The sequence below is a fragment of the Diceros bicornis genome, chromosome 7 (assembly GCF_020826845.1).
Source record: "Diceros bicornis minor isolate mBicDic1 chromosome 7, mDicBic1.mat.cur, whole genome shotgun sequence".
Classification (NCBI taxonomy): Eukaryota; Metazoa; Chordata; class Mammalia; order Perissodactyla; family Rhinocerotidae; genus Diceros; species Diceros bicornis.
The window spans coordinates 9,563,022-9,587,129 of NC_080746.1; the positions used below are offsets into that span (position 1 = coordinate 9,563,022).

The 24,108-nt window shown below is 47.9% G+C and overlaps 2 protein-coding genes across 8 annotated transcripts; both read right to left on the reverse strand.

The window, feature by feature from the left end:
• Nucleotides 1–1,158: 1,158 nt before the first annotated feature.
• Nucleotides 1,159–12,546, reverse strand: TIRAP (TIR domain containing adaptor protein). 4 transcript variants are annotated; one of them, XM_058544843.1, is made up of 5 exons: nt 11,832–12,320; nt 4,749–4,873; nt 4,400–4,558; nt 2,634–3,212; nt 1,159–2,079 (listed from the first exon to the last, which is right to left on the reverse strand). In XM_058544843.1, the coding sequence occupies exons 3-5, from the start codon at nt 4,464–4,466 to the stop codon at nt 2,060–2,062; spliced, it is 666 nt and encodes a 221-aa protein (XP_058400826.1). In that variant the 5' UTR covers nt 4,467–4,558; nt 4,749–4,873; nt 11,832–12,320; the 3' UTR covers nt 1,159–2,059. The 4 variants fall into 4 exon arrangements, with proteins under 4 accessions (XP_058400826.1, XP_058400822.1, XP_058400824.1 ...); XM_058544839.1 differs by lacking the exon at nt 1,159–2,079 and adding an exon at nt 12,482–12,546 and having other exon boundaries at nt 2,094–3,212; nt 11,832–12,228; XM_058544841.1 differs by lacking the exon at nt 1,159–2,079 and having other exon boundaries at nt 2,094–3,212; nt 12,125–12,320.
• Nucleotides 12,547–16,391: 3,845 nt separating this feature from the next.
• FOXRED1 (FAD dependent oxidoreductase domain containing 1) lies at nt 16,392–23,843 on the reverse strand. 4 transcript variants are annotated; one of them, XM_058544847.1, is made up of 12 exons: nt 23,737–23,843; nt 21,548–21,768; nt 20,712–20,822; nt 20,322–20,440; nt 19,126–19,220; nt 18,741–18,842; nt 18,286–18,362; nt 17,941–18,101; nt 17,685–17,814; nt 17,349–17,453; nt 16,862–17,120; nt 16,392–16,724 (listed from the first exon to the last, which is right to left on the reverse strand). In XM_058544847.1, the coding sequence occupies exons 1-11, from the start codon at nt 23,819–23,821 to the stop codon at nt 16,866–16,868; spliced, it is 1,461 nt and encodes a 486-aa protein (XP_058400830.1). In that variant the 5' UTR covers nt 23,822–23,843; the 3' UTR covers nt 16,392–16,724; nt 16,862–16,865. The 4 variants fall into 4 exon arrangements, with proteins under 4 accessions (XP_058400830.1, XP_058400831.1, XP_058400829.1 ...); XM_058544848.1 differs by having other exon boundaries at nt 16,392–17,120; nt 17,349–17,402; XM_058544846.1 differs by having other exon boundaries at nt 16,392–17,120.
• Between the last annotated feature and the right edge of the window lie 265 nt (nt 23,844–24,108).

Below are 24,108 nucleotides of genomic sequence, written 5' to 3' on the forward strand. Positions count from 1 at the left end.
TTTAAAAGATACTGTTATATTGTCATATGTTTTTAAAACTTCTAAAAATTTAGAGATACAGACTGAAATATGGAGGAAGAAAATAATGCCTGGGATTTGCTTCAAAAGGATGTGGGGGTGAGGGAATGAGTGGGGTTATTGTTGATACAAGCTCAGCTCTGAGTTGGTAATTGTTGAAGCTTGGTGATTCATCAAACTTTTCTCTTCCCTTTTAGTATATGATATATAGCTTTTCATAAAAAAGGAAAAAAGGAATATTATGACAGCAGGATACCAGTTTTCACCCACCATATTAGCAAACATTTTAAAATTTGATACTTCCAAGTGTTAGCAAGAACGTGAAAAACATGTTATACACAAATGGTGGGAACATAAGTTGGCACAACCAATTTGGAAGAAAATTTGGTATCTTCTACCAAAACTGAAGATGTGTATGCTTTACTACCCAGCTGTTCCCCATTAAGGCTAAATCCTAGAAAATCTTGCTCATAGAAACATGTACAAATATATTCATAGGCTTAATTGTTTTTAATAGCAAAAATCTGGAAACGTCCATTTTTAAAAAACATGTGACTAAATAGTGGTATATTTACATAATGGAATGAAAATGAATTTACTGGAATTACATGCATCAACATGGATAAATCTTACAATCATATGGTAAACAACAACAAAAAAAGGAATTTGCAGAATACAAACATAATACCATTTCTGTAAAGTATAAAACCGTGTAAAAGTAAATATTGTTGTCAGGGATGAATACATGTAATAAATTTCTAGAGAAAAGCTAAGAAAGATAAATTCAAAATTCAGAATAGTGGTTACTTCTGGTGGGAGAAGGGAGGAGAATATAATTAAGGGCACAAAGGGAGCACCATAGGGACTGTAAGGTTTGCTTCTTAAGCTAGGTAGTTGGTACATGAGTGTACCTTATATTATTCTTTAGTCCTTTTGCATGTAATAAAATAATTCATAATTAAAAACATTTTTTCACAATATATACAAATATCAAATCATGTTGTACCCCTGAAATTAATGTTATATATCAATTATATCTCAATTAAAATATATATATAAATTTTTTCAGTAAAAGGAGGGGACATGGTGGGGGAAGTGAGAGAAGAGGCACAGAAGTACACATTGGGGGAATAAAATTCATTTCGGTTCAACAACAAACTTTTATTGAGAAGAGATGAATGAAACCTTGCCTGTCCTACAAAGGGCCCAGTCATCTGCCAGAAGAAAAATGCTGATCCGTCTCAGAGCAGAGGTAAAGCATGAGCTCCAGCCAGACCCCTGACGAGGTCCCCACGTGTCAAAGCTTTGGTGGGAGTGCTTTTGATGGCAGGTGAAGGGTCTGAGCTTTCCTTCTCACCCCACCTGCTCCCTGCCCTCTCCTATTCAGAACGGTTTCTGGGTTTGAGTCTTCAATGACAGGCATGTAATAAAAATAAATAGAGTACAGTGCTGAATGCATCTTCATGTAGCTTTCTGAAGTGAACGATGTCCCTGGTAAAGAGAACGGCAGTGGAGTGAGTGTGAAGGACTCGATACTCGACTGGGAAAACCATCCATGCTGAGGCTTCCAGCTCATTAATCAGGTGAGTCGCCCCTTCAGGAGGAATGCATCTCTACACCAGTGCCCGATTCCAGGGAAGAAGACAGGAATGCACCAGGCTTCACGTCCAGTTAGCCAGGAGGCAAAACATTGGTGATCATCTTGGTATCAGCACCTCTCCTCCCACCTCCTATTTCTGGCTTCCCCATGACCTTCCTGGGAAGTCCCCAGCTTCCTCACAACCTTCCTGGGGGAGTCCCCAGCATCCCCATGGCCTTCCTGGGGGAGTCCCCAGCATCCCCATGGCCTTCTTGGGAGCCCACAGTAATGGAAGCCTGATGGGCAATCTGATCCCAGGATCACATACAAAGTGCTGCAAACACTGGCTCTTTATGCCTCATCACATCTGCTGGAATCCACGGCCCTGCCAGGCCCTGGGCTCTCTAACTCAGTTTCCAGCTTTGCTCCAACTTTTTGGGTCCCCTGGTGATATAACAAGTGTTAGCTGAGGGCCTGCAGATCTGAAAGAGACGAAACAAAATCACCGGGCTTGTCACCCTCCCGCATCTCTGTGTCCCCCAACAGGTCCCGCCTCTTCAACCTTTTTATCTATTTTACTTCCAAACCCACTGTAATATAATGGCCCTCCCCTGGATACGCTTATCGTAGGCCATTCTTTCCCCTTATTTTGCACCTGGCATTTTCCCAGCTCTCAGTGGACATCTTCAACCTGACCTCAGTGAGAGAAACCTAATACTATTAATACTAATATGATAATAATGGGTAATATTTATTGAGGACTTGGCATGTGCTGGGCCTTGCCTGTTAGGAGTACTTTACATGTGCCAGGCAGTGTTCTGAACTCTTATTTAGTGTATATACTAATTGAGGCATATAGTGTCATTCTCATTGTACCAATGAGGAAACCCAGACACAGGGGTTACATCTGTAACCCAAGTAACAGTCTCCTCCAGAAGCTGCATTTTGAACTATGAGGCTACAGTGGCTGTCTCCTAAAAGCCTAAGTAGATCAGATGCTCTGGCTGAACCCCCTGCCCTTCCTCCCATAACTTACAACGCATGACAGCTTCCTTGACTTGGCGAAAGCCGTGGTCAGGTCCCCGGCCGTCCACAAAGTACATGAATCGGAGCTCGGCAGGGTAGGCAGCTCTGGTGAGGCCTGACAGCAGGGGGATGGTGCAGCCCTCTGCCCCTGGGGCCTCAGTCAGGGCCTGCAGCATCTGGTACTTGCACCACGGGTCCCGGAGGAAGCCTGGGGTGATGAGCAGCACGCGACAGTGACTACTGCTCAGTGCCTGGCACAGCTCAGACACAATGGCGCCGCCTGGAGTTGCATCCCGGAGCTGCAGGAAGCAGCGCAGGCTGGCAGTGCTGTCCTCCAGATAGGAGACCAGCTCCTGGGCAGCCTCCAGGTCCTCCTCACTGTGGCACACGCAGACATCATAGTCCTTGCTCCAGCGGCTACTGCTGCTGGTGCCCACGTGTGTTGGTGGTGGGGTAGGAGACACCACTGAGCTGAGGCCCGGGGGTGGGTCGCTGTCCTGTGAGCTTGGCAGTGACACGTCACTGGAAGGGCTTTCTGGGGAGACGGGCACCTTCTTGGGCTTCTTCGATAGGGCCTGCCTGAACCAGTCTGCGGGGGGAGAAACACTGCTCAGGCCTGGTATTGTCACCAAGCGGCGTCCTCTTAGCCCCGCAGAGAGGAGCCCAGGCTGGGGCAGGGCTCCAGCCTATCTCCCCTGCACTGGCAAACAAGGCCGCTTTATTCTCAGAGACCTACTGCTCTGCTATTTTGTACATCTTCCAGGACTTGCCTAAAAGTTCCCACTATCTTTAAAGGTTTGGGGAATACATAAGAACTCTGGCTGTTTTAGAAGCCTGCTTGGGCAAGTCGGCTTTGCCCTACTCCAGGCCCTTCGATTTCTAGTACCCCTAGCCTACCCTAACCAGAACTTCCCGGTAGAGCTGACCAGTCAACCATCTGCGAGTCTGTAAGTAGAGCTAGATTAACCTAGTAAGGATCAACCAGTCTCCAAACCCACTTTCAGTACTGAGGGGAGGTGGGTTTAGATTAAGGTGGGCTACCATTATGGGAGGGAAAGAGGGGGAGGGATTGGCATCTCTTTGGCCCTGCGAAATCCTAGATTGTTGCTAAATGGGTAAAACGAATGGGTAAAAATGGAAGAAGGCTACTGCTCAAAGTTCCTCAAGAGCATAGTGATTCAGAACCTACACTGGAGTGAGGCACACAGATTTGATTGTGGACCTGCTGCTTGCTTTTGAATGACCTTAAGCAAGTCAGTCTATATCTCCATTTTCTTATCTGTAAAATGGGTTCATTTTAACTGTGGTTGAAGATTAATTGAGATAATCCAATATCTGATATACTATAAGTACTCCAGAATGATTTCAACTCAGCTTCCCAGCTTTTGATGGGGACAGAAAGTTTAGTGTTCTGGAGACTGATTTGTTTTCTCCTTCTGCTTGGCTCCTTCCTCTGAATGGTTCTGGAAGATGTAGTGACAAGAGACGCAGTGTAAAACACTCAGCACAATGGTTTCCAGGCTAGGAAATCAGCTGGGCACACCTGGAAAACCTGTGAGCCACAAGGGCTGAGGTTTCCACTGCTGCAGGCCTCCTCTCCTCACTCACCACAGAGCATCCGGACACTGAGGTCGAGGCAGGAGCACCACCCCATCGTCAGCCTCCCTGCATCTCTCCTCTGGGTTTGGGCCAGGCGGGCCTCCCACCGTGCCAATAGGAATACTGAGGACTACACTCACAGAAACAAGGTGGAATTAGGAGTCCGCTTCCACTCACCAGCCATCTTGCCCAGAGGCTTCCTGGACCGGGAACGAGGAGCTGGGAGGGAGGAGGAGGATGCCATAGTGTTGCGCTCAAAACTAACCCCATGAGACCAGGCATTGGTAAAGCGGGAGAAGGGAGGGGACCCAGTCTTGACCTCACGGAACAGCCATCCTACAAGAGACAGAGAGAGGATCACAAAAGCTGTACTTACCTTACTCTTAGTCCCAGTGGGTGGGCTCTGGATGTTCTTTCTCTCCTAATACCTGAAGAGGCTCAGTCTCTAAATAGGTCCCACAGACACCACTGCGATTGGAGCTGGTTTCTAGATAAACCTAGACCTGTCTAGTAGTGTCAGACTTACAGGGTATGAGCTCAGCATGACCAGTACAGTGACCTGTTCTCTGCTCCACCTGGCCAGGAGTGCATTCAGGATCTGGGGAAGGGCAGTTGGCAGGCCGCTCTTTCTAGGGACTTCCTGTGTAAATGCTGAAATGGGAGGAGAAGGACAGTTACTATTTGGACCAATAACTGTGTATCCAGGTAGACAGCTGCCAAGCAGAAGAGAGAACACATCCAAGAAACCCTGGGAGACTTTTCCGCTAAGTCTGCCTCCCCTTGAATAACCATCCCTCCCTCCCTCCCACTTCCCTCCCTTGGCTGTCAGCTCAGGGAGATAGTGGCACATAGTGGTGAAGACTGCAGACTGTGCAGGCAGAGTGCCTAGACTTTCACCTCTTATTAACTGTGGCCCTTGGTAAGCTCCTTAATTTCACTAAGCTTTAAGATCTCTATTTGTGAAATGGAAATAACACTAGAACCTGCTTCTCAGCATTATTGCAAAGATTACATGAGATAATTTATGTAAAGTGCTAATGGTACATGGTGTATAATGCTCCGAATATAGTGTGGGTTATATGTATTTAAAATAATCTAGATATTGGAGAGATATATTATGTTCATGGTTTAGAAGACTCAGTATTATAAACAATTTTCCTCAAACTAATCTTTAGATCAGTGCTATCCCAAATTCCAGAAGGGTTTTGTTTTTTGGTAGTAAAGGTGTCAAACTCCTTCTAAATTTACATGGAAATGCAAAGGACCAAGAATACCTGAGATGAGCAACTTGCCATGTTCTCTTTCCACCACAATGACAGGGATGTCTCTGACGGTGGAGGCTCTTTCAGCCCAGGTTTCTGGGAGGATACTACGTAGAGCTGAGCCCACCCTGATCTAAGATGGATCCTCAATGACCCAGTGACACTTCTGCAGGTGAAGGGCTGCTGGGGAACTCGGCTTGAGAACTATGGAGCAGCTGGCAGAGGACTGCTTTTTACTCTGACAGATCTGCAGAGGTCAGAACAAACCCCTGGGAACTCACGTGGAAACAACTTGGGTTCTCAGACACACTGAAATAAGGGATTTCAAAATTTAAAGGATGTCATTCAATGTGGAACAATAAGGCTTCATTCACCGCTAAATGTTTAATACTCTTATGCCAAGCTGATGAATATAAGACAAGAGATACTGATGAGTCATGAAAATATACCCAAGTTCAAAAAAAAGAGGAGAACTTAAACAGCAGCAGCAAGGCGGGCAGAAAGAAGAGTTGGAGCGGGTGCAGGAACCAGAGAGATGTTTGAAAGAGAAAAACAGCTGCTAAGCCAGCCAAAAGGACACGCAAAGGTAAACATTAGCATGGACATGAGTTTCTTTTTCTACCTAATATTCTTCAGATTTCAGACCGCCTGAGTGGTGGGCTGAGGTTGAGGTAGTGCCTAATAACCACTGTTAGAGTTTGAAATCCTTTTCCTGGCCAGGAGTTGCTGTCTCTCTCGACATCTCCATTTCAACAATTCAGTATGTCCTTTTTCCCCCCAATAGTAGACAGAATGTCACTTGCTTTTTATTTTTTATTTTTTATTTTTTTAAAGATTTTATTCATTCATTTTTTTCCCCCCAAAGCCCCAGTAGATAGTTCTATGTCATAGGTTCACATCCTCCCAGCTGCTGTACGTGGGACTCGGCCTCCAGTTGGTCGGAGAAGTGGTGCCCTGGGGCGCGCCCGGGGTTCCGAACCCGGGCCACCAGCATCAGAGCGCGCGCACTTAACCGCTAAGCCACGGAGCCGGCCCTCACTTGCTTTTTAGATTATTTAAATATTTTTTCAATTTTGTTTTAATTTTAAAATTCATTATTTAGCTTTGATACACTTACAAACTAGAGAATCATTTGACATTTTTAATGATAGCCTAAAGGTTAAAAATTAACCTTTTAAAGGTTAAAAATTAACAAAACACTTTAATCTACTTAACAGATATAGATTTAAAAATTTCAGGGCTGGCCCAGTGGCACAAGCGGTTAAGTGCGCGCGCTCTGCTGCAGCGGCCTGGGGTTCACTGGTTCAGATCCCGGGCACGCACCGATGCACCGCTTGTCAAGCCATGCTGTGGCAGCGTCCCATGTAAAGTGGAGGAAGATGGGCATGGATGTCAGCCCAGGGCCAGTCGTCCTCAGCAAAAAGAGGAGGATTGGCAGATGTTAGCTCAGGGCCGATCTTCCTCAAAAAGTACAAATTTCAGGGCCGGCCCCATGGCTTAGCAGTTAAGTGCACGCGCTCTGCTACTGGCGGCCCGAGTTCGGATCCCGGGCGCGCACTGACACACCGCTTCTCTGGCCACGCTGAGGCCGAGTCCCACATACAGCAACTAGAAGGATGTGCAACTATGTCATACAACTATCTACCAGGGCTTTGGGGAAGAAAAAAAAAAAAAAAAGGAGGAGGATTGGCAATAGATGTTAGCTCAGAACGGGTCTTCCTCAGCAAAAAGAGGAGGATTAGCACGGATGTTAGCTCAGGGCTGATCTCCCTCACCAAAAAAAAAAAAAAAAAAAAAAAAAAACAGTAAAAATTTCAGTTGCTCATTTTATGAAATGACTTGCCCTTTTGGCAATACAGGCCGATTTTTGGTAATTGCCTTTTTCCATCGCTTGGTTAAGAAGAAATCCAGTTGCCCAACAGCATATGCCACTGAAAGTGGGTTGATATAAGCCCTTGTGACTAATGTTATGGAAAAGTTTAAACACAGAAAATAACAGCATCTTTGACATAGGATAATTGAGCACGATGGCAGATAAGTTCCATTCGTGTACACTGTCTACTTCCTGGAGTTCAAATTCCCCTGCACCTTCCTTGTTACTTTTCAGTTTGTGCAGCTGTGGCTGTGGAGCTGTCACACTCAAATATGCTTTAATCTCTACAAGATTTAGTGATAGTCCTATATCGAGATACAGGAGACATAGCTGTCAAGCAGATAAGAAGATAATGAACCCAAATCCCCAACTTGAAGGTCTAATCACTAGTTCTATCTGTTCTCTGATTTGTTGTGTGGTCTTACATGTAGTCACTTTTCCTTGTGCTTTTAAAAAATTCATAAAGTAGAATGATAGATACCTAAATACATACTTTGTAGCTAATTACAAAGACTTGACTAAAAAATTAGTAAAGAGCTTCTTCAAAAAAAGCAACAGCGTGATACCTTTAGTGTTTTTTAGAATGCTTTTCCGATATTATATGTATGAACTTATTTTGTGAGGGAAATATTATGAAGTTTCACTGTATAAAATCCGAAGTGTGGGGGCCGGCCCAGTAGCATAGTGGTTAAGTTCACGCACTCCACCTCGGTGGCCCAGGGTCGCAGGTTCAAACCTGCACACTGCTTATCAGGCCATGCTGTGGTGCCATCCCATGTATAAAGTAGAGGAAGATGGGCACGGATGTTAGCCCAGGGCCAATCTTCCTCAGCAAAAAGAGGAGGACCGACAACAGGTGTTAGCTCAGGGCTAATTTTCCTCACACACACACACACACACACACACACACACACACACAAAAAAAACCCCAAGTGTATTTAATATTATGCAACATCTAACTGGTCTCCAATATCTATTATATAGAAAGTGTCCTGAAACCTATGAAGCCATATGATTAGAATATACATCTTATATAATTCATATTACAATTGTGTTAAGTTGGAATCACTATCTGTGGTAGACAGGATCATGGTCCCCCAAAGATGTCCACATCCTAATCCTTAGAACCAGTGAATATGCTACTTTACATGGCAAAAACGGACTTTGAAGATGTAATTAAGGATCTTGAGATGGAAAGATTATCCTGGATTATGTAAGTGGGCCAAATGTAATCACAAAGGGCTTGTAAGAGGAAGGCAGGAGGGCCAGAGCAACAGAAGGGGATGTGACGACAGAAGCAGAGGTCGGTGTAATGTGGGGCCACGAGCAAGGACTACAGGCGCCTTAGAAGCTGGAAAAGGCAAGTACAGAGATTCTTCCCTGCTGATCCATTTTAGACTTCTGACCGCCACACTGTAAGATAATAAATATGTTGTATTAAGCCACTAAATTTGTGGTAATTTGTTATAGAAGCAATAGGAAACTAATATACTATCTTTGATTGTATGTCAGGCTAATGAATGGAGAAGGCATTGAATTTGAATGCTAAAAACTGGTCTGTTTAAAAGTTTAAATTATTTGAAAGAGTTTTTCACTTCTTTGTTGAATAAATTATCATGTACACCACTTGATTTTGACTTTAAATTAAGAACACTGGTTTCAAAGGCTAAGTTTTCTTCTCAAACACTTGGTAAAACACTTGTCAGGGCAGGATTCATTAGGACTTGCAGGACAATGTCACTTAAAGTGCTGATATAATTGTTAATAGCTTGATAAGCACAATATAGTGTTTCTAAGAGTGGTTTTCGGACTGTGATGGACACACCCTAGCATAGCCCCCGTGTTCACACCTGTGAGTTCGGCCAACAAACAACAAGCTGAGGGAGCATGGCAGTGGATCCTTCCCCATTTGAGTCTCTGATGGCACCACAGCCCCAGCTAACACTTGGACTTCAGCCTCATGAGACCCCAGCAGAAGACTCAGCCGGCCTTGCCTGGGCCCTTGACCCACAGAAACTATGAGATAATAATAAGTGTTGGTTTACGCTGCTAAATTTGTTATGCAGCACAGAAAATGAATTTCTGTGAATTGCAGGGATCAACTGCAATGATGGTTTAAAATGCCAGTTCCTCCACTCCATCCCAAATTGACTGAATCAAATCTCTGGGCGTACGACTTGGGAACGTACTTTTTAAACCAGTACCCCAGGATTCTGATGTACCTAAAGGCTAGTCTAGTCGGCTACATCAGTGGTTCTCAAACCAAACTGCAGATCATTATCACCTAGAGAGCTTTAAAAACTATAGATACCCCTGGAAATTCTTATTCAATAGTTCAGAAGTGAGGCCCAAGAATCTGTATTTTTTTACGAGCTCCCCAGGTAATTCTGATACAAGTTGCCACTAGTCTCAACTTATATTGTTACTTATATCTATAAGCAGTGGAATAATTGAAAAGTGCCCAGCAAATCTTGGAATTGATTTTGTGAAATAAGTTCTAAACTGGTGATTTTGCTAGAAAGTCAGATTTAAGATCGAACTCTAGCAGGCAGAAAACAGTCATAGAATTCTGGTTAATTAACTGTAGTCTTATGACTTGTATTAAAATAAAGCATGTTTGCTAAATATATAGCAAGGCACATATGCTTTCAGCACTACATTTCGTAAATTTTGGAAGACTTTAAAAAATGTCAAAGTCTTCCAAAATTTACAAAATATATATATGTGCGTGTGTGCATATTAAGGCACCTAATATTTTAAATTTAATTATAAATCAAAAGTACTTTACTTTGGTTATTAAAATCTAAAAACTTAGCTGTATTTCAGTCCCATAGGAACATATCTTACAAGCAAACATGAACAGGAAGCAATATAATTAATGTTGCTATATTTTGCAAAAAGTAGCAAATTTGTCTTTGGAAAACTTCAGTTTCTTAGTTTTAAAAAAATTCCCTTTGTTTTGAAACTATATCATCTGTATATTAAAGGTCATTTTTAACTAAAATGATGTGAATTTATTTTGTATTTGCTTTGCTGTAGGTCTCACGTAAATATGCAGGCATTGAATGTGATATAGATTGTCAGCAGTGAATTTATGGATGGATACAGTTTATAAATTATGCCAATTATAATATATGCTTATACATTAGTCCCCTTTTGAGCTTACAGAATGACTACTTTTTATATATTTTTGAAAAAGACTTTGCCAGGAGGGTTAAAAATACCTGAGATCTTAAAGAAGAACAATGCTGAGGACTTCCACTACCAGAATAATAAAGACTCATAATAAAGCAACAACAATTAGGGCAGTGTGATATTGATACAGAAGGATAGGCAGACTAATGGAAGAACAGGGTGTCCAGAAACAGACCCATGTCTATACAACCTCCCGAGTGTTGACAAATCTGACACTACAGTGCAGTGGGGAAAGACGGGCTTTTTAATACACGGTGCAGGGTCAATTTAGATAGCCTTGTGGGAAAAAATGAATCTTTACCCATATTTCACACCATACAAAAAAATTAATTTCAAATGGATAGTAGCTATAGGTGAGAATAACAATAAAGCTTTTAGAGGAAAATATAGAAGATTATCTTCCTGACTTTGATTATCTCCTGATTTTTTAAATTGAGATATAATTGACATATAACATTATATTAGTTTCAGGTGTACAACATAATGATTTGATATATGTACATATTGTGAAATGATCATCACAATAAGTCTCATTAACATCCCTCACCACACATAGCTACAAATTTTTTTGTTGTTGTGATGAGAACTTTTAACATCTACTCTCTTAGCTTAGCAACTTTCAAACACAGTATTATCAGCTATAATCATCAGGCTGTACATTACATCCCCAGGACTTATTTATTTTAAAACTGGAAGTTTGTATCTTTTGACCATCTTCACCCATTTTGCCTACCCCGGGGTAGACAAAGATTTTTTTAAACTGGAGAAATATAATACAACCACAAGGGAAAAAATGACAAATTAGACAACATTAAAATGAAGAACTTCTGTTCATCAAAAGACATCATTAGGAGAGTGAAAAGGCAATCTCCTGAGAGAGGGAGGAGAATTTAAAAACACATATTCAATAAATGTCTCCTATCCAGAATGTTTAAGAACTCTTACAAACTAATCAGAAAAAGAGACAATCTATTAAAAAAATAGGTAGAAAATTGAACAGCCATTTCACAATAAGGATATCCAAATGCCCAACAGACATATGAAAAGATGAACAATTCATTAGTCACCAAAGAAATGCAAATTAAAACCTCAGTGCAACCCCACTACCCATGCACTTGGCGGAGTGGCTACAATGAAAAAGAGAGCCAATATCAAGCACTGGTAAGAATGTGGAGGAACAGAACTCAGTCAGTCACTCCTGACCCTCCGCGGCCCCCGGGTTAGGTTAGGTGTAGCTGCTGGATTACTCCGTTACTTCCCCTCCCTTAGTTGCACTTACCAGGGTGTGTTGTGAACTCTAATTTACCCGTCTCCAGGAGGACAACTGAATCTGTCCGGTTCAATGCTGTCACTCGAGCGCTTCTCACGGCGCCCAGCCCATGGGAGATGTCCGTGAAATGGTTGTGGAAGAAGGCCTCGACAGGTCAGGGTTAACCGTAAATGAAGCCTTGTTCTTGCTGAAACACCGTCACCAAGACCATCAGAAGAGCAGAGGGAGAGGCTGGACCAGAGCAGAGAAGGATGTGAGCAGGCGGGGAGAAGCACTACAGTTAAACATGGGAACAACCTGACCGAGCCAAGCTCTCCAATCCAAGCTAAAGGAGGGGCTCCCGGCAGAGCTTCTTTGTGACAGCTTTCTCGGAGGGCCATTTCTTTCTGTTTCCGTGTTCTGGGTGCTAGAGGCAGCCAGGTGAAGGGAGAGGAGAGAGGAAGGCGGTAAATCGGGCAGATGTGCCGCCGGGAGGGGGCAAGCCGGGACTGAGGGCAGGGGATTCCTGCAGCTAAGGGAAGCTGGGTCGCGGGGGACCTGCCTGCCCCGAGGCCCGCCCGGGGCCCCGCAGGCTGCCCTCCCCCTCGACCCCGGCCCCGCCGCCCGTCCCCGCCCGCGCCCGCGCCCCTCCCCGCGCCCGCGCCCTCGCCGAGCCTCACCTGGAGGGGCGCGGAGCGTCCGGCCGCGGTGCCGGCTGGCGCGGGGTCCGGCGGCGAGCGCGCCGCCAGGCCGAGGGGAAGTGCGGCGCGCAGGCCCGGCCCCACCGCCGGCCGGCTCCCCCGGAAGCGGCGAGGCACCAGACCGCGGCCCCTCCTCCACCCCCCGCTCCCGAGTCTTGACCCGAGAAGGCGCTCGGGCCGGTCCGGCGGGGGAGGTGCGGGCAGGGCGCAGCCTGGGCTCACTGCGGCTCGGCTTCCCCGTCCACTCCGGGCTGGGAGTCGCTTACTTCTTCCGTGCGCCCTCCCCGCTGCGAGCCGGAGTCTCCGGCCATGGAGGGGGGCCTTCCGTGCCTGCAAGTAGGTTCGTAGGCATCCACGGAGCTCCCTACTCACTGGGCAGAAACTTGGAGATGAGCCTTTTCTCCTGAGTTCCCTGAAATCCACCACGAAAACCTGGAGCCTCGGTTTTGTTCTACGTCTAGAAGGAAAGAAGCCTTCATTCCATTCACTGAATCCTCTTAACACCATGCAAGGAAAGCGTTTATACGTTTTTTTCTTTTTATACAATTGAGAAAAATGACGCTTGGAGATTGAACGACTTTTCCAAACGCCACACACAGCAAGTGGCAACGTGAGTCTCTATGCAGGAGAAGCAGGGTCTGTGTGGCAGCTGTGAAGTCAGGCCACCAGGGACAAGAGCAGCTGGCATGCTCCACTGAAGCTGCTGCTGGCGTCCCAAAAGGGCATACCTGAGCACTGTTCTGCAGGGTGCTAACAGAGCTGCTGCAAAATGTGATGGGCAAAATGTTGGCGAGTCCCGGGTTAAACAAAGTGAAGGGATTTCTTTGCCTCTCCACTTCTTAATGCTTCTGAGATGATGAGGATTGTGAACCACCGAGGGGAGGATATAATGTACCATTTCCCAAACTTGTTTTACTGTAGAAATGTCAGTGTCTTCCTGAGCAGTGTTCCTTGGCAGGCGGGTTTGGGAAACACTCCTACAGCTATACACATGGATGCTGGAGGGTAGAAGTAGTTTAATAGAGCTGATCTAAGATTCATGATCTCCCTTTCAATCTGATTTCCGACTTTTCTTACCAGCCAGACAAAGCGAATTACTGGCTAATCCTGGGAGGCAGTGTGGTGTAAGCCTCTACACAAGGGCTCTGGAGTCAGATGGCCTGGTTCACATCCAGGGCTCACCACCTACTGGCCGTGTGACCTTGGGGAAGTGGGTGACCTGTCTAGGTTCACTTTCCCCATCAAAATTATGGTATCTGGTTCCTAGCATTGTGATAAGGAGTAGATGAGAGAAAGTCCATCGGACACCTGCCCAGGGCCCAGTGCTCAGGAGGGTTTTTTACTCTTTATCAGGTACGCCTCTGCTTCCCTGTTCTGTGCCTGTGCTCTGCTGTTCCCTCCACCCACAGGGCCCCCTTTTCCCAACTCTGCTCTTCAAAATGACCCTCTTCTGGCAAGGGTTGTTTTTGCAGCTTATGCAGAAAAACCTCTTTTCGTTTCTTTTTTCACTTGAGGAAGGGTTGCCCTGAGCTAACATCTGTTGCCAGTCTTCCTCTATTTTGTATGTGGGTCGCCACCACAGCATGGCTGCCTACCGGTGGTGTATGTCCACGCCTGGGAACCAAACCCAGGCCGCCCAAGCGGAGCGTGCCGAACTTAACCACCAGGCCACAGGGCTGGTCCCAAGTAAAATCTTTTTTAATCCTGCCCTTCCCACCTCCTTCCCTGAAATCCTCTCAGTACCTGTGTTATCTGGAGCTTGTGTGGGAGGCTTAGCCTCCTCATTAGACTGACAATTCCCTGAGGCCCCCTCGAGGAGCAGAGGCACTCAGGTGAACACAGAGAGCTAGGTAGAGCACAAGCACTGTGATGGCTTGGTCCTTGTCCCTCACAATTTAATGGGGAAGATGTAGATGCAAGGATAAGTGCTCTCCTGTAAGTCTGAATAAAGCTCTGTGGGAGTACAGAGGGTTTATTAATGCCTTCTTAATAAGTAGAGCATTTGTTATCTGAAGGAAGTAACTTCTGGGTGAGGAGCCAGATGAAAGCCTTTCTCCTCTGACCCATAGATAGGGATGTCTGTACCGAAGGAAGGCTGAGTGAATATTGGGCCCCGAAGGAGGCTACCCCACAGGGTTAACGCAGATGTTGGGGTTGCCTGACCCGTCCCTACCTCCCTGCCCCTGGCAAGTTCCTTCCTGTCTTTCAGCACCAGTCCGCATTCTGGTGCCTCTTCCTCTTCTGCTCTCCTAATTAGTCCTGGCTCCCCGAATCCCCCACAGGCTTCTAATGTCACCTCACTGGCAGCACATCTGCCCTCTCCTCCCTCCCTCAGCTGATAATCAGAGGCCCACCTCCATCTTTTGTTTCATTCTTCTCCCCAAAGGCCACTTTTGAGGGGCAGTGGGCATTTTACTGGCTGTCTCGACTCTCATTCACTTCTCCCTTCTGAAGAACTGTCCACATTTCAAACCCCACTGAGGTACATTTCTTCCTGGAACCGCCCTCCCTGAGGTCCCTACTGACCTACTTGGTACTGAATCTGGCCCCAGCATGTGCATTTATACACTGACCATTCCTCCTAGGCTCCTGCAACACCTCCCTCTCCTGGCTTTTCTCCTGCCCTCTGGCCACCTCTTCAGCATCTTCTTCTCTGGTTCATCCTGTAAATGTCAGTGGAGTCCCTCCAGTTTCCCCCCACTCCCCCACTGTTCCACCCTCCCGAGGTGATGCCATCCTCTTCCATGATGGCCACGTCTCTACCTACACCCAGATCGTCCTGAGTGCCACAAGAATAAATTCTATGCCCTATCAGACATCTCTCCCCAGTGTCCTACAGGCACCCTTAACTCAACATGTCTCAAATGTACCACTCATTTTGTCCCTCACACTGTTCCTCATTTCTGTGAAAGGCACGACATTGATCCAGTTGTCCAAGCCAGAAACCTGGGAGTCTTACTTGACCCCATTTCTTGTTGCTACTGTTGCCTCCTGGATCCATACGCTTCTTGCCATGACAGTGCATGCTTTGTTGACTCTGCCATGGGGACTTGAGTGACAGCCTCCCATCTGGCCTCCTGCTTTGATGTCATAATCTGTCCTCCACAAGGTAGGCAGGGTGATCTTTCTAAAAGGAAAATCTGATCATGTAGCTTCCCTATTGAAAACCCTTCAGCAGCCCCCTGGCCAGAGAATAAAATCCAAGCTCCAACACATGGCTCCTTGGCCCCCGACCCACAGTACTTCTTATCATCCCTCATCTTTCACTCCATGTTCTAACTAGGACAAATCACTTACAGTCCTTTGAAACTTGCTAATTCTTGGTCTCGGGCCTTTGTATATGGTTTTCTCTCAGCTTGGAATCGCCCCCCTTCTGCTCTCCTCCCCATGCCCTCCTGCATTCCCTTTGTTACACTGCTCATCATTCAGGTTCAGCTCAGAGGTCAACTTCCCTGGGAAGCTTCATGGAGAAACAGCCAGCTGGGATGAGGTGTCCATGCCCTGTGCTTACCCCTAGCACTGCAGGGACTGCACTGCATCTCATCTAGGGGCCAGGGGCCGGGCAGAGATAAGAACACTCCCGGGAGGACATATACTATGCTTTACGTGCTGATGTATCTCTAATATGTAGCGCTGGGCCTGACCAAGAGTTGGAGCTGAACGAATATTGAATAGATGAATGAACACATTCCTTCCCTCTACAACCAAAGCCCTGCAGGAACTCGGGAAAAAGAGGCACTAGCTTGCACACAAGATACCTAACACCTAGGATTTAAGACCACTCCTGGGAGGAAGAGGCTGTGCTCCTCCCAGCCTGGGATCAAAGGCTAGTGGGGTGCTTCTAAGCAACTGCCGTGAGGTGACAAGAGGAAGGGACAGAAGACTGGAAGGAAGGAGTTAATCATATTTATTGATTGATGAACAAGGTAAACAGACATGTCAGTAAATCTGGGCCAGGCTGCCTGGGCTCTGCTAGGGTCTGCCAAGAGGGGCAGAGGCAATCTTTCTGGGTCAGTACCAGGAAGGAGCCAGTCTTGGACCATGGTCCTCAGGACCCCTGAGGTGTTCTGTCCAGCTGGACTACCGTGGTGTGTGGCATCAGTCTGGGCCAGGGATCAGTCCTAGGGTCCCACGCCATCATTCCCTGTCGGCCTGGCCTCTGGCACAGAACCTCAGAGCCTGCAGTCTGCCTGCCTGCCCAGCCATATGGGGGCAGAGTGACCTGGATGAGAGCAGAGGAGGGTGGAGGAGACCCTGGCATGGTGCTGGGGAGGACTCAAGCAGTGAGGATGTGACCATGGGCCAGAATTAGAGCCAAGGGTGACAGACGGGGTACTGGGGATGCAGTGAAGAGCTTACAGGCTCAGATGATATTGCGCTCCTCGACCTTCTCTCCCAAGTAAAACCGGCTGAAGAGGAAGGGGTTCAGGTTGATGGTCTGGAAGTGGCCCTCCAGCACCATCTCCGCCACAGCTCGCCCCACGGCAGGGGCCTGCTGGAGCCCATGGCCACTGAAGCCGGTAGCAAAGTACATGTTGACGACTAGTGGGTGGGGGCCCACCACGCCATTCTGGTCAAAGGTGTTGTAGTCGTAATAGCCAGCCCAAGCACTCCGAACCTGCAGGTGCACAAGACACAGGGGTTCTCCGGAAGGCTGCCAACATATTCCACCCTCACTCCTGGTCAGGGGTCAGCACACAGTACCCTGTACCACTGCTGAGAGGGTCGATGGGATGGGTCCTTAGACCAATAGGGTCCTTAGCAGTTGTGAGGTGGAGGGAGTGAGGCAGTGGACAGGCATTCCGAGGGGACCAAGATGCTCCAGTGTCATCTGTCTTCTAGTTACCTTCAGACTCTCGAAAGCTGGTACCCTCTGGGCCAAATGGGGCCACACCTTGTCCTGGAAGAAATCATGGTCCACTTCCAGGTTCCCTGGGTCTGGTTCCTCCTCCTGGGGTGAAAGGTGGGGACAGGCTTATATTGCCTGGGACACAAGGGCAGACCTAGACCTCACTGACAGCTTTAATCAATCCCCTCGGCAGGTGGGGGATGGGGAGAAGAGATCCCAATTCAAACAGTAACACCAGTAACAGCACTGGGCCCTCCAAAACAGCCTGACTCTGTAATGACAATTGGTCTGTCTCCTTCCCAGCCTCCAGCCCCCAGCTGCCACTCAGCTTACCTCAGTGGGGCTACAGCCACCCAGGTAGTTGTTGCCTAATCCTTCCCGGCGGAAATAGGTTCCGCTGGTGTCTGTAACGAATGGAGTCTCCAGGCCTGGTCCCTGGGGGCAGTGCCATAAGTACACATACCTGCCATAACCAGCGGGTTAGGAAGGGGCGGGGATAGCAACCCCCCACCCTCGCACACACACTTAACAAACTTTTATATGTTTCTTTCTTTCTCTCACCAACCTCAGCTGCCCTGGGGGAAGTCACCTTTTCCTTGGCTCCACAGGTAGCTTGGTGCCCTGCAGGGTGCCAGGCGGTCCCTTCCCGATACCAGCCAGCTCTGCGATTTGCCCAGACCAGGCCCCTGCTGCGTTGATCACTATGGCACATTCCACAGGCTGGTACTCCAGGCTGCGGTCCATCTTCACCTGTGGGCACCAGAGGGGGAGGAGAGGGAGGGCCTGGCCCACATACTGGGCACCACGAGAGGTACATTCTTCTTGAGCCTTAGTTTACCCATACTGAAAGTGGGTAGAAGATGATCAAAATGACAGTCATTACCTTTCTTGTCCCTCCACTTTGGTAAGGAAGATATGTAGGCTAGAAACTTACATGGACTTCATGGATCCTTTTCAAAGTCACCTCTTCCCCACTTGCAGTCTCCATGCGGTCAGATGAAGAGATGAAACCTGCAGGAAAAAGAAAAGAAAATAAGCCCTTGAGGCCTTGAAGAGGAAGAAGGGGATTCCACTGGTTTCATAAGGAAAGAAAGCTGAAAGGCTGGGAGCTTTCCCACAGACACTGAAGAAAACAGATAGGGTAACCGGCATGAACTTGGCCGCACTCAGGACAAGAGAGTGCTGAAATCTTCAGGCAGATCGTGAGTCACAAAGAAGCCCAGTTAGGAGCTGGAGTCAGGATGCCCAGGACCAGCCCTCAGGGGAGAACCTCCTTCTCCCACCGACTCTTGCTTAGCCTGTGACTGAAGTAAGACTCACTCTTACCTGCAATGGTAGAGTGAAAGTCTGGCAGAGGAAACAAGAGTGGGCATGGGGCCTCAGACTCACGTGTCACCTCTCCATGGCAGAAACGGACCCCCATGGACTGGACCTTTCGCCGAAGCCCCTGGAGCAGACACCAGGGGTCAAACCAGCCTTCGTTCTCCAGCCCTGTGATGAGAAAAAGAGAACTCGTGAAGAGGGACTAGGACCTTCCTCTCCTGTTGTATTTCCTACACCCCCAACTCTTCCTTAGGGCTTCTAAGCCGGGGTAAGTCATGCTGACGAACTACACCAGAGTCAAATCCTGCAGGAGGACAGAGAGCTGGCATGGCCCGGAAGAGGCCCTGCTGGCCAGGAGGGAAGCATCGCTCCTTGACTTGGCTATGGGGCACTGAGACCTCCAACCGGAGGCGCCCCTCAACCCTGGATCCCCTGTGCAAGCGAGCCTCACCATAAGACGCCAAAGCCACTCCCTCTGTGTTTATCCAGGGAAACTTGTTCCGAAGCTGCTCAGGAGACATCAGACAAACTTTGGCTCCTTCCTGCCTGAGAGAAATGTATGGGTCTGTGTATGTGTGTTAGAGAGGCGGGGTGTGCAGAGAGGGAGAAGTACAGACCCCAACTCCACAAGCGGGGATTCACCTCATTCGTGTCACTTCTCTGTCCAAACTCCCAAGTGTTCCTCCTTGCTGAGTGGGTGAAGACCAAGCCTCCTATTCAAGGCCCTTCAGCATCTGACCCCTCTCTCTCTGCCTAAACCTAGTCTCCCTGTGGCCACTAAACTCCTTGTCATCCCCTAACTATTCCATGTCCTTTCACAACAGCACGGTCACTTTGTTCCTTCCACTCCTTCTGCCTGGAACGGCCTTCCTGTCCACCTTCGAGTACAATCCTGTTCACTAGCACAACTATCTCCTCCGGGACTCTGTCCCAAAAAGGCAGCAACATAGGTGCTAAAAGAAGATACTCGTGAGCCAGACTGTCTGGTTCGAATCCCAGCACCACCACTTACTAGCGCCTCGTCTCAGTTTCCCCACATGTACAATGGGGATGTTCTGATGATTAAATGAGTTAATATTTGTCATGGACTTAGGACATTACCTGATGTCACTAGTGAGACTCACAGAAGAGTTTGTTGAAATGCCCAGTCTTGGCTGATCGTGAGAATCACTTAGGGTGGGGTTGCCAAATCCCGCCGGCTGCCTGTTTTTATACATGAGCCACACTCTTTCGTTTATATTTTTGCCTATGGCTGCTTTGCACTTCAACTGCAAAGTTGAGTGACTGCAAAAGAAGACTGTATGGCCCACAAAGCCTGAAGTGTTTACTATCTGGCCCTTACAGAAAAAGTCTGCAGATTCCCAGGCCCCTCTCTAAAGATTCTGGTTTATTGGGTTTGGGATGTCCCTGGTGGTTCTTATGATCTGGCAAATTTAGGAACCACCGCAGCAGCTCTGTCCACATCTGTATTACAGCACTTAGCAGGGGTACTGGAGGCCTGCGTGTGTCTGTCTGTCCTGAGAGACTGAGGTCCTAGAGAGGAGGGACCTGTCTTATCAGCTCCATCACCCAGTTCCTAACTTGGTATAGGAGCTTATTGCATGCATGTGGCTGAGAAGCAGCTCAGAGGTCGTGCTGGGCACCCACCTCTGCACTTTCACATTGTTCTCCATGATCGCAGCACCCTTTTCTGAAGCCAGCAAAAGATAACCTAAGGGGTTGAACTGGAGGTCCAGGGGAGGGTCATCGACTACAGCCAGGTACTCCTGTGTGCAAAGGAAAGCTCCTCAAAGAAGCTGATTTAAAGAAGGGAGGGAGAGCTCTCTTGGCTTCCTTACCAGCAGCTCCTGGGCTCAGTGCCCCAACTCAGAGAGAAGCCCTCTTCTAGGCACCGCCACTGGGAAGAAAACCAGGGGTTCTGACTCCTAGCCGCCCAAACTGCTCCTGCTCCCTGTCTCCCCTAGCCAGCTGGGCTGCTCCTCTCTCTGAGCTAAAAGAGGGGTTACCACCCCAACCCCCAAATCTCATTGCACATACATTGATATTCCGTAGAAAGTCAACTGAAAAGAGGGAGAGCTGGATATTCTCAGGCAACGAGAACTGCTGACGAATCCCACCCACAGAAAGCACGGTGGAGGCCTGGGAATACTGCAGAGAGACAAGAGAAGTTACGGTAGACCAGTACCCTGTCACACGTGAGCAGAATACTGTAATGGAAGCTGTGAGTCATACACCTTAAGTTAAAGGAGAGTCCTACTTGCAAGCTTATAATCTAAGCACAGTTGAGGTGGATAAACCCACATGCAAGTCAACCAGCAGCACAAAGAGGACAAAATCCTTACTAGCAGATGCGCAGAGCAAAGAGGGTCAGTCACCTAAAAGGGGCTGGGCAGTGATATACAAATTGGTCATGGCCTGGAAGTCCAAGGGCAGGAGATTAACATTTGATCTACTAATTGGAAAATAGAGGGATATGACCAAAGTAGCAAGATTCGTGGCTAGCTGGCTGTGATAAATAGGAACAACTAAAGTGCAAAAACCTTAGAAGAAATGGAACCTAAAGGTGGCTGAGATAGCTGTTTGTGTTAATTATAGCTTGAATGCAGGGTTTCTTGGCCAGACCTGTCAGATCTCAAAAAATCCAACGTGAAATTTGCTTTCAAAAGCAAAAATTTTGAGGACTGCCAAAGGTCCCTAGTTTGAGGGAGGAAGAACCTGGGACTATTTCTCAACAAGGCCCAAAGTACAGTCCCTGCCCTTCAGACCTCTATAGATTGAGGTCTTTCCCTTCCTCCCCTTCCCTTGACCCTACAGTCCTTAGTAAAATATGAGTCCATGCCCTGCTCATGACTCCGCCCTACCCCAGACCTCACCGTGTAGTCCCGGTCCACCACCAGCACCTGAATGGCACCTCGTCGCTTCTCCAACCTCTTCAGCCAATAGGCCACGGACAGGCCGAGCACCCCACCCCCAACAATCACCACATCTGAGTGTTCAGGGGGCAGGTGGCTGGTGTCATACAATGGATTCCAGGCCCCTCCAGGAAGGACTGACTGGATCTTCTTCTTAATGTCGGACACCTTTCCATCCCAGTCTGTGGGATGCAGTTGTGGTGAGAAGGCCACACATTTCATTTCCAGGTGGTGGGGGGTTAGAGGATGGGCACAAGGTGGGCAAAATGGACACTGAGTTGGCAGTCCCCAGTGCCATCCCTTCTCATAAGGTCAACTTACACCCAGCAGTATTCCACAACTTCGCTATATGGTCTATATGCCATCAGTGTCTCTTGCTTTCCATGCATCATGCCCAGCACTGCAACGTTCAACTTCCTAAAATTTATACTCTCTCCCTAGGCTAGGTGACTTACACATATTTATCTCCTGCGCAGAGCTCCCTCTCCCCTGAGGCCTGGGCTCATATATTCAACTGCACTGTCATCTCCACTTGGATGTCCCAGGCTCCTGGACCAAGAGGTCCTGGCATACCCTGAGCTGCAGCACCCTCTGAAACATGGCACCTCTGAGTGGCACCTTATCCCAGATATCCGTCACCACCAGCAAGCCTACATTCATGTCCTATCTATTATCAAGTCCTGATGACTTTACCTCTTAAATATCTCCTCAATCTGTCCCCTTTTTTCCATCTCTGCCACCACCACCCTAGACCAAAACACCATAATCTCTTACCTAGACTAATGCAAAAGCCTCCTAACTGTTCCCACTAATTCCCCTCCTTCCACGCCCCCCAACTTCTTTTCTACATCATAGCTAGAATAATCTTTTCTAAACACTAATTTAATCAATACTCTTGCTTAAAACCCTCCAACTGCTTTTGATTACTGTAAAGATAAAAGTCCCAAGTCTGTAAAGTGGCCCATGAGGCACTGCGCTATCTGGCTCCTGTTCACCTTGTCCTCCCTACCCGCCACTCCAGCCCCTTCTGTTCCTTGATGGCACCTTATTTCCTCCTGCCACAGGGAATCTACAGAGGTGTTCTCTCTGCTTTGAAACTCTGTGTCCACTTCTTTGTCTAGTAAACTCCTTGCTTCCTTTAGCTCTCCACTCGGTTATCATTTTTTCAGGGAAGAATTTCCTGAACCCCTAGACCATGTCAAATTTTCCTGTCACATTAGCTCATAGCTCTGTGAACCCGTTTTGCAATATGCAACATATATGCAACTCTGAGTTTGTCTGAGATTGCTTCATAAGTGTACTAGGTCTCCCTTCTTCACCACTGAAGCCTAGCACAGTACCTGGTACATCCTAAGTGCTCAGTGTCTTGAATAAATGAATGCTTTTGTCTTTCACACCTAACTCACAAATCTCCAAGTCTTCTGTCTCCAATACAAAGTTCAAACTCTTCTCAGCAGCATTCGGAGCTTTCTTTGATCTGGGCTTACCTCACTTGTCCACGCTACATTTCATACTCCTCCTCAAACTCTCTATCTAGCTGGCTTTTGCTAGTTCCTTGCACAAGAACAATATTCTTCTCCTCCTAACCTCTGCTCAATTCTCCAGAACCTGGAACACACACCTTCCTTGAGCTTTACAGCCTTCAAGGCTGATCTCAGTTCCCACCTGCTCTATATACTTCTACAATTACACTAGTTTCGGGGACTAGCAGTGCAGGGCATTCTCCAGGTTGGGTTCTCTCCAGTCTTGAACTGGTCTACTGAAGTCTTCCCTCTCCACCTACACTTTAAGACATGTCCACTTCCAGGATATATATTGAATCTTCTCTCTTCTTCCCTCCTTCATGGCCACAGCACTAAGCAGAGCATCCTGCACGCGAGCAGGACTTAATGCACATCTGCGCGACCAATGAATAAGCTTGTTATTCCGGTGGTAAGCTGACGCAAAGAACAATCTGGGATTTGTCACCTGAGAAGGGCAACCTTGGGATCCATACACCTGCCCAAGCTCTAAAAGCTCCGGTAGGCAAGCTTACCCCCTTCTCCTAGCAGACCCACTGTCTTCCCAGCGTGGGCCGGGGTCCTAAGTCCTGAAGCCGGAGACTGGGGTCACCCCAGAACCACGACACCCTCCGCTGCCCTGAACTTTACCAAGAGTGGAGCCTCCTCTCCGTGTGCCTAGCCCCCGGCCCAAGGGGCACCGGCCCACGCCGAGCCGCAGCGCCCTTCGAAGCATGGCCCTTCTGAGGGTGGCCCCCTGTGAGAGAAGCACCCTATCCCCGATAACCTCCTCACCTGCCGTCACAGCTCCGCGCCTCAGGCTGTTTAGACGAGCGCGCCCATTGGCCAGCGGCGCCCCTGGGCCCCGCCCCTCCGCGCTATAGGCTGCCACCTCCCCGTGACGTCCTCGAGAGCCCCGCCCAAGCCTGCCCCCAGCCACCATTGGCGACCCACGCGTCTACGTCAGTCCTGCGCGCCCTCGGTCTGAGTGGGGGTGGGAACCCGGCGGCTCTGAGCGGAAGT